Below are 13195 nucleotides of genomic sequence, written 5' to 3'. Positions count from 1 at the left end.
TTAGAGGCCCATAATCTTTCTCTAGTTTATACTCCTGTCTATATATTTTTGTGAATATACCCTCGCTGAATAAAATCTTCCAGTTTCCTTAAGCCACCTTTAACCAACTTCTTTGCCACTGATAATAAAGTAAATGTAAAAGTATATATGAATTTATATTTGGTGTATGTGAAGTAAAAAAGGAATCACTTTGGAATATACCTAATTAAAATACAGTCACAATCACATTTAAAAGAAAAAGCTCAATATGAATGCCTGACTGAGATCAGGAAGAAAGTATACGGTAACTTACAATAACTTACAAATATATGACAACTTACAATTTAATAAACGGCACCTACCACTGGGTGTTGTTGTTGTTATATCCCCCCTTTTCCCCTGACAGGGACTCAGGGTGACTGACAAGAGTGTTAGAAGGCAAATCCATTTACAGTTGTGTCTTCTTCATTTTCTATTACAGCATTACACCAAAACTAAAAGAGCCTCATAAAATAAAAAGAGGATGCCTATAGCTCTTGCCTAAAATTCTATCTCACATTAAAACCGTTCTTCTTGGCTAAATTAACATTCCATGCAGTGTAATCCTAAACATGTTTGTTCGATAGCAATAACAGAAAGTTCTATCATGTTGGATGGGGCGTACTCCCAGGAAATGTGCATAGGACTATAGCCTTAATTGATTCCTCTACCAATGACAACATCTGTGCCCATTCTCACCAGTTAAATCAGTGAGATCTGGGCTGGATGTCTGAGCCTCTGAGGTGGCAGATAAGAGGGGTGTGCATGGCCTCTATGATACACCAAGTATGTATCTTGGCATTGTTGAAAATTCTGATCTGTTTTTGAGTCGTGCTCTGTTCTCTCTGATTCAATCTGTAATTTGGGTTGGAGCCGCTCTGTATAAAACAAGCCTCTCTGTTCCGCCTTCACTATAACAGAAAATCTAAAAATGGCTACAACTTTCCTTTTTTTGGCCAAGGTGGATGAAATTTACAGGCGCAGGAACACCCCCCCCCCCCGGATCAAGCCTGCCAAATTGCAGAATAGTTCCAGGGGCTGTTTGTGGTGGAAGTAAAAGGGATTCAGTTTCCTCCATAATCCCATTGACGTGTGTGCATGCGCAGGTGTTTGCCTCTTGCTCTTTCTTACCTTAAAATAATTAAGAGGTGACTGACTGCTGTGCATTTTTGCATGCGTTTTTTAAAAACCTTGCAGCTTTACACATGCTTTTCCAATGCTTGTTTGTGTTCTCTGACAGGCCTTATAATGTGAGGCTGTCTCCAACAGTGCCTGCAATGTTCTGAAGAACTCTGGAGATTTATTTGCTAAAACCAAGCAACATGGAATTTCCTCCCCCCAACACTACTTTTCTTAAAATCCCCTATTGCTGTACTGTAACAAAAGAAAAAGGAAATTCCTGAGCTCTTTATTGATCTGTAGGCAACAATTTCAGACCCTCCAAGCGTTCCTATGTTGTAGGGACAGTCCGGGATTTATAGCAGCCATCCCAGTTTCTGATTTGATCTGGGAATTGATCCTGGAATGTCCTGCTTTTCCTTAGGATGCCCTTATTTTCATTGGAGAAATGTTGGTGGGTATAAAATTCTCTGGGACAAGTGGCATATAAATATTTTAAAGTAGTAATAAATAAAAAAATAAGAGAGGTCAGCAGCAAGGCAGTCACGTGGATGTGCTGCAGTAGTGGCTTGGGAGTAAAAGCAGATATGGCTACTTTCTAATGAAACATGGTATATATTACCATTTTTAATATTTTTATATTAAAATACAGACAATTATTTTCAGTGGCGTAGCGTGGGGGGTGCAGGGGGGGCCGGCCGCACCGGGCGCAACATTTTGGGGGGGAGGCGCTCGCACTCGCAGCTCTTTGCCCCTACTAAAATCCACGGGTTAGGGGGCGCAAATTACTTGCCTTGCCCCGGGTGCTGACAACCCACGCTACGCCACTGATTATTTTATTGTTTATTTTAATTCAAAATATTGTTTATTTTAATTCAAAACACAACCGAGGCCTAGAGCCTCTATCAACTATCAGCCATCTTATCAATAATGCAAACATCAACTGGGGTAGTTCTTCTTGCCCTGCTGCTTGGGGACGGTACAATTATTAACGAATTACTTCCCTAGTACTGTTGTATTCTTTTTACCACTGTAGTGCATAAGTGCAGGAGGATGCAAAGAATGACTCAATAATATCCTTAAAAACTATTGTCCTGTTGAGTCTAGGATAGTGGGATTTGTATTTCTTTTTTATGATTATTTTTTTAAAGGGAAGGAACACTAATTTTCCAGTCAGTCAATGTGGTGTAGTGGTTAGAAAGTTAAGGGCACTGGGAATTGTAGCTTGGGGGTGGAAACTACAGTTTTTAGAATTCTTTGGGGGAAGTCACATGCTTTAAATGTATGTTGTGTACGTAGCCTTTGTCTAGCAATTTCTGTATTAGTGTTTTGGCTCTCAATGACCTTACCTGGCAAGATGGAATAGGCTGGGTTGCAAATAAATTATGGGCTGTGTCCCTAGTTTGAGGTTCCAAAATAATTTTGAGTTGGACCCAGTAGGGTTTTTCCAATGTTCTCTGGCTAATTTTTTCATGTGTCAGTTCTCTGCCTGTCACACACTGTGCCTTTGTTGTGTAGAGTGATTGGGCAAAGAGAGAAGGCCACTGGACATGGTGGTCCCAGAAATAATGCCTATTTGATCTCTTGTGAAGAATGCAGTTGACTCAGTATCTCAGACCTCTGCAGTGTAAACTTCTCAACAGTTTGGTATGCCTTGTGATAGCAGCATAAAAGTCTTCTAGTGTAAGTAGTTGAAAATGTAACCTGTGGAAGCCACAATACTCTGACTGAGCTCTATTTTGGATAATTGAAATCAACATGTACCCTACCTAATTGTTTGATTCTACAATGATTATTCAAAAGTATTACAACTATATACCAAAAAACACACAAGTTAACTTTGCAAGGAAAAACATCACAAAATAATAGCAACGAACTACACATATATTTCAGAAGGAAATTATGAAATTAATCTAAGAATTGAGGAAAATTTAAAGTAAAATACCTGTGAGGCATTTATACCAATTGTCACAAGATGTCGCTACCCACTGAAAATCAAAATACTCTTTTCAGGCAGAGATCAAAGCCCCTCCCAGCAATTCAGAAAGAACAAGAGACCGCAAGAAGCTCAGGGTGATGGCATGGAGACTGCAGCATAACAATTGCCTATTTCCCATCATTTTATGCTGACGCTGGAGAGTGGATTAATTTTTTTCCAAAGCAGGGAGAAAACCTACCGTGACAATGTCTTTGGACCAATGCCCCCTGGTGAAGAGCTGGCTGCTGCAGCTGATCCTAATCTACAGAGTCTGGTTGATGGGAAGTGGCCAGCTCCATTACTCTGTCCTGGAGGAATCCCAGCATGGCACCTTCGTGGGCCGCATTGCCCAGGATCTGGGGCTGCAGGTGGAGGAGCTTATGCCCCGCATGTTCCGGATGATATCCCAAGGCCATGAGGACTACTTAGAGGTAAATGTCCAAAATGGAATTTTATTTGTTAATTCCCGGATAGATCGAGAGGAGATGTGCGCCAAGATCCTTGTATGCATGATTCACCTGGAAGTGATCCTGGATAAACCATTGAGAGTCTTTCATGTGGAAGTGGAGATCAAAGATATCAATGACAATGCTCCTATATTCCCAGCTGCTGGGCAAAACCTGAATATTTCTGAATCTAGACTTCCAGGTTCATCCTTCCCACTAGAGGGAGCTTCTGATGACGATATTGGTTCAAACTCTCATCTCAGCTACAAACTCAGTCCCAATGAGTATTTCACCTTGGATGTTCAAAACAATGAGAAGCATGGTGAGTCTTTAGTTCTTGTGTTAAAGAAACCTCTTGATCGAGAATTAACTCACGTATACAATTTATTGCTTACGGCCACTGATGGAGGGAAACCAGAGCAAACTGGCACAGCTCAGTTGCTAATCAGTGTGCTGGATACGAATGATAATGCACCAGTTTTTAATCAGTCTGTGTATCAAGTTAAAGTTTTTGAAAATGCAAAAATAGGAACATTAATAATCTGTCTCAATGCAACAGATTTCGATGAAGGAATTAACAAAGACATTATATATTCAATTCGAAGTGTTAACCCACAGAATTTAGGTGCACTGATTAGTTTAGATTCAAGCAATGGACAAATCATATTAAATGGAGAACTTGATTTTGAAAGTATTAAGTTAGGTGAAATTAGGGTAGAAGCAACAGACAAAGGCTCCCCACCAATGAAAGGACATTGCAAAGTCCTGATTGAGGTCTTGGATGTGAATGACAATGCTCCTGAGATATCAGTCTCATCACTGTCAGTGCCAGTGCCAGAGGACTCCCCACTAGGGACAGTGGTGGCCTTGCTCAGCATTTCTGACAGAGATGTTGGTGCCAATGGGCAAGTAAGCTGCTCCTTGTGGCCACCTGGCCTCCCCTTCAAGCTGATGTCCAACTTCAAGAATTATTATTCACTGGTGATAGCTCAGCCTCTGGATCGGGAGAAAGTAGCTGAATATAGACTGTTGGTGATGGCACAAGATCAAGGGGAGCCATTGCTGTCAACCAGCAGCAGTCTGGTAGTGCCCATCAGTGATGTAAATGACAATGCACCTACATTTGCACAACCCTCCTACATGGTCTTTGTGAAGGAGAACAACCCACCGGGTGCTCACATCTTCACTGTGTCTGCCTCAGACCTAGATGTGGCTGAGAATGCTCTGGTTAGCTACTCGATGGATGACAAGCTTTGGCCACTGACAAGCTACATCTCGGTGCACTCGGAGAGTGGGAAGGTCTATGCCTTGCAACCCTTGGACTATGAGGAGCTGAAGCTGCTGGAGTTCCAAGTGAGGGCCAAGGATGCTGGGCTGCCCTCCTTATGTGGCAATGTGACTATTCAGGTCTTTGTGGTGGATGAGAATGATAATGCACCAGCAGTGTCTGAGCCAGAGGAGGCTCCCATCTTGCTGGCAGCCCCACTAGAAGCTGGACATGTAGTGGGAAAGATCCGTGCCTTGGATGCTGACTCAGGCTACAATGCATGGCTGCGCTACGAATTGCATGATGCGAAAAGTGGTCCTTGGCGCGTTGGGTTATACAGTGGTGAGATCAGTACAACCCAAGTCCTGGATGAGACAGAAGGTGGCAGCAGCCAGAATCTGCTGATAGTAGTGAAGGATCATGGCAAACCAGTGTTGTCAGCCACAGTCACATTCAGTGTATCACTAATATCAAGTGCTCAGGCTGTTCACACTGATACCCGGCTTCCCATGTTGGGAGTGAACTCAGGATCCTTGGCGGACAATTCCAATATCTACCTGATCATTGCCATCTGCTCAGTTTCCACATTGTTTCTGCTGGCAATCATTGTGTATATGGCTCTGCGATGCCAGTGTCAACCCAAGGAGCCCGTGATGTATGGCCCTGGCACAGCCACACTGGTTTGTGCCAGCGAAGTGGGCAGCTGGTCCTATTCAAATCGCCACAGCCATATCCTGGCAGCTCCAGCTGGGGAGGCTGGTGCCAAGAATGACCTCATGGTTTTTACCCCCAACATACCTATCTTTTCAGAGAATGGGGAACTGCAGAATGGAAAGGAGCTGGTCCCAAATATATCTGGGCAGGTGAGATGTAAAGAGAGTTTGCTTTCTTTAATTTTTCTGATGTGTTATCATGTGGAGTCACTAGCAAGATAAAAAGTGAATTTTCCCATTGAAATTTTCTTAGAGAATGAGATTCCTGATGGCACACAAAGCGTGTCTTTTGGAGGTTATTATGATTATTTTTCGGTCATGACTGGACCTAATAGTCAGGGGTCCCTTTACCTTTACCTTTATGATTAATTTTAAACAATTTTGCATTTACTTTGTACAACTCTGTTTTAAAGTTTTTTTTTCAATACTTGTTTATGGTGTCGCTTAGATAATGTGGGACTTTTTTTGTTTTGCTGAAATGGGAAATTAAATGGTGGTCTTAATTTTTAAATTTATTAATTCATCTCTTGATTCATTATTTTTCATAGCTGATAGATGGCTGAGCTCATTCTTCTGTCATTAACTGCAACCACCTAATAAGGCACCTAAGAATGTTTTTTATCCATTTCTGTGCATTTTTGTTCTATTGATTCCAAGGCAAATGCTGCTCAAAGATTTGTAGACTTCAAAGCTTTACTTCAGATATTACCACTCTGTTTTAATGTCCTCCTTTAATGTCCTTTGTAGCTGTCATAGCCAAGGGAGAACTGCTGTTCACTGAATGAATGACTTATTGTGAATGAACACACATCCACTGACAAGCTTAAGTCTATATTAATTCATAATTTAGTGTCAATCTAAGACATGATTTGTTCTATTTGGGGTGTATTTTAAGAAAGGATTAAAATAAGGCAAGATATGGGGAGTGGAGAAGAAGGTGCTTAACTCTTTCCCCCTCCAGTTGCTTTTTCTGTTCCCCACTGTTGCTTTCTCTCTTGCAGAATTCCAAATGTACGTTTGCAATGGCAAATGCTTTTGGGACTCCATTCAGAGGGGAACATTTGGCAGGGAAGGCAACTTGGAGTGGAGAAATGATAGATGGGGTAATAGTTAAGCATGCCTTCCGCACTCTGTTTCTTTGCTCAGAATTACCCCCTTAGAAATAACATCCATTAATATGGTTAAAATACAGGCACATCTCCTTTTATTGTGTTTCACAGATATTGTTCCTTATGAGGATATGGGTCCAGCTGCAGGCAGCCTGGCTGCTTCCAGGGGAAGGAAGCCAACCCCCCCCCCAGCCACTGCCCCTCTTCTGGCCTTTAGAGTAGAGCTGTCTAGGGCTGGAGCTGGGTTTCCCCCCTCTTGCCCCTGCAGTTAGGGAGGCCTGACTTAATAGATGACAATATACTGTAAACATAACTTCAATATGCACTGGGAAACAAACAAAAAAAAAGTGTGTCTTGCTTTATTGTGATATTTGCTTTGTTGTGGTGCTCTGGAACCAAACCTACAATATCTTTGAGGTATGCCTGTACATTTGTTTGTTTTGTATCACAAAATTTTTTTTTTACATTTTTTAAAAAAATGTAACATGTAGTTAGAATCTTAGAATGAATTTGTATGGACAACTCTGAAAGAATATTCTTTCTTTCTTTGGTGATCACTCGTAGCTGAGTAAGATTGTTTTACCACCACTGGAGAAGTTAGAAAGACTTGTCTTTTGGTTCCCATTCAGTTTTTGTGTGTGTGACCAACATTATATACCATCCCTAAGGTACTCAACTGACACTTCTCAGCTGCTAGTAAATTACTAGCTTTCATCCATCTGGCCAGTTTCTGTTGGCTCACCAGCAATGGCTATTCCTTGACAGAGATAGCCTTGACACAGAAAACCATGCTCTGACAACCATCTGCTTGGATTATTGTAATACTTGGTGTGGTGTTACTCTTGAAGATGGAAACTTCAGCTAGTATGGAATGCAGTTGCCAGGTTGTTAAGTGGGTCAGCCAGCTGTTCCTGAAGGCTGCCAATGGACAACCTGTCTGAAATAAAAGTGTTAGTTGTGATTTATGAAGCCCTAAATTACTGGCAGCCTAAGTACTTGAAAGAATGTCTCTTCCTATATTGCCTAGCCTGGATACTAAGTTTTCTGGAGAGGCCCTTTTCAGTGTCCTGTTGCCAGAAGTTGAATACCATGTGGCAATACCAGAGAAAGCCTATTCAACGGTAGCATCACATCCACTCTAAGGAATGGCAGCTTCTGACTCAGTTTTCGCTTTGATGTCAACTTGAAGCATGGTTCTTTACTCAAGCATTTGAGATTCATTAAGTTGTTCAGTTGAGATTGCAGGAGATTCCATTATGTGATTTTACCATTGATAGTATTTATTGATTTTAACTGCTCTCTAAAGATTATTACAGATTTGCTATTTTAAATATAGTTTTATTGTATCCCACCCTGCAAACCATTGTGATGAAGAGTAGGCTATGCTATGGAAATAAATTAATTGAGCTTTATTTCCATAGCACAAATTGGGATGCAACAACTTCTTAGGCATTTGTGAGCCTCTCTGAAGAAATACCAGCAGCTGTTAAACTACAACAAAAAGTGGGGGGAAATGCTTGATAAAAGGTAAAAGGGGGATATGTCCCAAAGCAAAGACACACAGATGGAGGGAGCTGTTTGATTTATGATTTGCTAAATGAATATTACAAATAAATAAAAAAGCCACCACTGTTGATTTGCACGTATACTTTGGGGACTGAAGGAGGGGGGTCTTCTGTAGGACCTCTCTAAAGATGTTGGAAGGTTGACTATAATGTGCTTGTAGAATTCTTTGCTTCAGTTGCTAAAATACCTTGGTTGGCCTTGGGTGCTATCTCTCTTTATTAGGATGTGAGGTGCCATTTGTTGGTCCACCTTAGGCAGCCAAACGATTTGGGCCAGCCCTGGGTGAAATAATGTTGCCAAACTGTGGGTTGGGCCAATATGAACTGTCAGTTGTTGATCATAATGATACAGCCAGGAAACAGGGAATCGGTTGAAAGCAGCTGATATCTAATTCGATATTGAGTGAACCATTAGTACACAGTTTGTGCTACTAATTTTGAAGTACAAGGACTTTCTGAAAAATTATCTGTATGATATAACTGTCTGCTCCTTAAAGGCTATCCTGTTTCACTGAAGGGAGAAGCACAAAAATTCCTGTAGACATGTGCTAGTGAACCTATGGAAGAAGGGTGTTGTTTGTTGCTCTTAATGATAAATAAGTTGGCATCCTCGGTGGGCTTGTTGAGAGAAATTATATATAACCTGACAAAATGTGTTACCTCTTAACTGCTAAGACTTATAAGACTTATTAGATCAAACCAAGTCAAGCGTATAAAACTGCTTCATTGCTTGGGTGTATTTCCATCCTTTTTGTTTTTCCCTTTGATTATCACTAGATTTCAATAGCTGAACTAGACTGGATCAAGAGCATATTTATAATTTGGGTAGGCTCAGTTGCAAATTGTTCATACTTTTCTGCTAGGTTCCTGTGTACAATTTTTGCAGCTTGATTTTGCCTTCACAAATCATCCAGATTTGCCAGGGCATTGTATCTTATCTATAATCTATGTTTAGAAAATCTATGGTTTCTGACATTTCCACCTTTCTGTCATTTCTTCCCTAATAATATACTTTAAAATATACTGATAATACATTTTAAAATATTCTGATAATATACTTTAAAATATTTGTGTATGCATTGGATAAGAAACTATTTTCATTTCAGCTTCCAATCAGTGGCCTCCTATCAGTGACTAGATACTTGAGCACCTGATTCCTTTTTAAAGGCTTTCTGGGTATTTTCACAAGACCTTTGATTTCCAGCTAGTATTCCACTGGAATTACTGCAGATGGGGGGGGGGGGAACTATTACTATTACTCTTGTTAGAAAAAAGAACATAGATTAGATGCTTTGAAGGATCTCTTGCAAAAGTCTTCTCCGTTGATTTTGTTATATACGCTATCTTAGCCAAAGAAGGTGGATGGGGTGGTACTGAGTGGCCATTAGCCTTCTCAACAGCTGATCTAGTTTATTATGGTCAACATCACATCATTTGATTATACCCATACTATAGAGTGTGTTTGGACAGTCATATGTTGATGGTGTTTGTCCAGTTCTGTCTTTGTTTTTTTTTTTGCTATACTTTGTGAGCAAAATATGCATCATCTGACTATTGTGCTCAGTTCCTAAAAGTTGGCTCCAGTAAGGAAGGTGTTTTCAGTGCCATTCACAGGGTTGGTTCATATATAATGCCAACCCATATTTTATTTTATTTTATTTTTTATTTTTTGCAAATCATAAGTTAAACTCCAAAATACTAGTTTTGTTTGAGGTGTAAAAAACAAACTGATCTTCCCTGACAATCCCTGAATGCTGTTGGAAACTTTATACTGTGAGGATGGAATAACGCCCCAAATCATACTTTGTTAAACCATATGTAATAAGAAACTAATTTGCACAAACTTTAGAAACTAGTTCAGAAACTTCAGCTAGTCGATAACGCCATTATATGGCTGTTAACCAGGGCCAGTTATTGGCAGCACCCGGCCCTAGTGATAGAACTTCTTTACTGGCTGCCAGTATAAAGGTAAAGGTACCCCTGCCCGTACGGGCCAGTCGTGTCCGACTCTAGGGTTGTGCGCCCATCTCACTCTAGAGGCCATGAGCTGGCGCTGTCCGGAGACACTTCCGGGTCACGTGGCCAGCGTGACAAGCTGCATCTGGCGAGCCAGCACAGCACACGGAACGCCGTTTACCTTCCCGCTATAAAGCGGTACCTATTTATCTACTTGCGCTTAGGGGTGCTTTCGAACTGCTAGGTGGGCAGGAGCTGGGACCGAAAGACGGGAGCTCACCCCGCCGCGGGGATTCGAACCGCCGACCATTCGATCGGCAAGTCCTAGGCACTGAGTCCTAGGCCACCCGCGTCCCGGCTGCCAGTATATTTCTGGGCATAATTCAAAAGGCTAGTTGTGCCCTTTAAAGCCCTGATTGGCATGGAGTCAGGTTGTCTGAAGGACCACCTTCTCCTATATGAAGCTTTCCAGGTTTAAATATTTTGAGAAGAGGCCCTTCTCTACATTCTACCAACATCTGAGGTATGTTTGGCATTGGAAATGAGAAAGGGCACCTCCATGCCTATGCCTAGTCTTCAGAAGTGAGGTCTGTTTAGCTACCTCTCTGTTGACCTGTCAGCAAGCAGGGACCTTGTTTGGCTGCTCAGGCAATTTGTTTTTCTGCTAATGCTGTTTATAATTTAGTCAACTGTTTCTGTCTGCTCTTGGTTTTATTTGCTTATTTTTATATTTTTTTATAGCGTGTCTATGTTTGTACATGCACAGACAGAAAATGAGAAGGATGGTGTTTGTTTTTTAATATAAGCAACCACCTGCAATTAAGGAAAGGGAATTCAGGATGCAAGGCAGCATCACATAAGAAGTATATGGTATGAATTTAATTGCATTTGTGCTGTCAAATGTATTGTTACATAACTCACATCAAACTTCACCCCTTGATTAGCAGAGCATTGATTTCATGATTGATTGAGGAACTGCAGAGATAATTGCAATAAAGTAAATGCAGCAAAAAATAAATAAAAACGAATTGTGTTCTAATTGCCATTGAGTAGCTCTAAAGGATGAATAGTTCCACTGTGATGTCTACACATTGGATCTGTATATGGCTTATCTGATCTTCTGGGTAATAGGATGCATCACAAACGACATCCCTCTGAATTCACCCCACCCTTATAGGTTTATATGATCTTCTAGAGATGCATCCAAAATTGTCTGCCCCGGAATCCATCTCCCCACCCCTCAAAACAAAGTTTTGAGGTTCCAATTTGTCATGACATTGGAGCGGCATTCGTAATCTACTATTCTTTCAAACTGGATGTCTACAATTTGTAAAGACTGTTGCAAATGCTTAGTTTGCTCTTGCTGCAGGTCTTGTTGTATTTTGCTGTTGTTTTCCACTATGCAAATAATGTGTGCAGGTGATTGAAATTACTGTTTTATTATGTAATTATGTACATGATTGCATCAACCCTCATTTTAGTCAATGCAAAGCGTAAGTGCTTATTAACCAGCCCTGAAATTTCATGGAGTGTCCTCTGCCTACCTTTAGAACAGACTCATAGATGGTCCACTGATACAAATGGCAATTTTAAACTGGGTGTATAGGCAGGACTGCCAAAATCACTTAGGACCTGCACCTACATACTGATTTATACTTTAAAATTATTGCAGCATCTTAAAAACTAACACATTTATTGTGGCATAAACCTTAATGGGCTATAGTCCATTTCATCAGGTGCTTCATCAAATGCTTTTGCCATAATAAATATGTTAATCTTTAAGGTGTCGTAAGAATATGTATTTGTTTTGCTGCTACAGATTAACATGTAAGCCCCTCTATAAGGACTCCCCTGGTGCAATAGGAGGAAGTAGTGACAGATAGCCATTAAAATAACATCCCAGTCAACTATTTTTTTTAAAGCAATTTTATTGAGTTTTACAATTTTATATTCAATCAATCAACACAATGTAACATTTGTCATAAAAAAGAAAAGAAATCCCCCCCTCCCCGTGACTTCCTACAACTTCCCTTTCCGGTTCTTTAAATATTTACTATTTCTGCTTAATTGTTATCTTATTTTTATATTTTATACCTTAATCCTCTTAACTTCTTATTGTTTTTGTACTGAATTTTTTTCCATGATTATATCCTACAATCAATTTCATTCCATTTTATCCTTTCTTAACCTTTGATCTTATTTTCTTAATTGTAAGTGTTTAATCAAACCTTGCTAGTGAGTCCATTTCTTTACAATACAGTGGTACCTCGGGTTAAGTACTTAATTCGTTCCAAAGGTCAGTTCTTAACCTGAAACTGTTGATAACCTGAAGCACCACTTTAGCTAATGGGTCCTCCTGCTGCCTCCGCACCACCGGAGCACGATTTCTGTTCTCATCCTGAAGCAAAGTTCTTAACCGGAGGTACTATTTCTGGGTAGCAGAGTCTGTAACCTGAAGCGTATGTAACCCAAGGTACCACTGTATTTCTGTAAATACAGCATAAAAAGTTCCCAGTCTTTTTTAAAGTCTTCGTTATCATTGTCTCCAATTCTTCCCGTAAGTTTCGCTAAGCTTAATCCACAAGCTTGTCTCGCCATTCTTCTTTCGTTGGAGTCTGGTTGTCCTTCCATTTCTGGGCTATGAGAATCTGTTGTAGCATATATAAACAACTTTTTCCGTTCTTTTGGTAATTCATGTCCTATTATACCTAACAAAAATGCTTCTGGTTTTTTTAACAAAAGTTATTTTGAACATCTTCTTCAATTCATTGTAAATCATTTCCCAATAACTTTTTATAACTTTACAATTCCACCACATATGGTAAAATGTTCCTTTTTTCTCTTTAGACTTCCAGCACTTATTAGAGCTTGTTCTATACATTTTTGCAAGTTTAGCAGGAGTTAAATACCATTGATACATCATTTTCATGTAGTTCTCTTTCAGAGTTGTACATGCGGTAAATTTTAAATCAACTTTCCATAATTTTTCTCAGTCTTTCATTTGTAAGTTGTATCCTAGATATT

The 13195-nt window shown here is 40.2% G+C and overlaps 1 protein-coding gene across 4 annotated transcripts in view; it reads left to right on the top strand.

Annotated features, from left to right (window-relative positions):
• Nucleotides 1-13195, top strand: part of LOC308481889 (protocadherin alpha-C2-like) — a 171739-nt gene that overhangs the window by 69066 nt on the left and 89478 nt on the right. Inside the window, exon 1 of one of the 4 annotated variants that reach the window (XM_081014690.1) lies at nucleotides 3163-5691. The exons of the other annotated variants lie outside the window; for them this stretch is intronic. Within the exon in view, the coding sequence (XP_080870816.1) occupies nucleotides 3322-5691 (2370 nt within the window). The 5' untranslated portion in view covers nucleotides 3163-3321. Of the gene's footprint in view, nucleotides 1-3162; nucleotides 5692-13195 lie in introns of those variants that run through there. 4 annotated transcript variants of the gene reach the window in all.

This window comes from Podarcis pityusensis (genome assembly GCF_964106645.2).
Source record: "Podarcis pityusensis genome assembly, chromosome: 7".
Lineage (NCBI taxonomy): Eukaryota > Metazoa > Chordata > Lepidosauria > Squamata > Lacertidae > Podarcis > Podarcis pityusensis.
The sequence above is the reverse complement of the archived record's forward strand: the minus strand, read 5'-3'. Positions and strand labels throughout refer to the sequence as shown.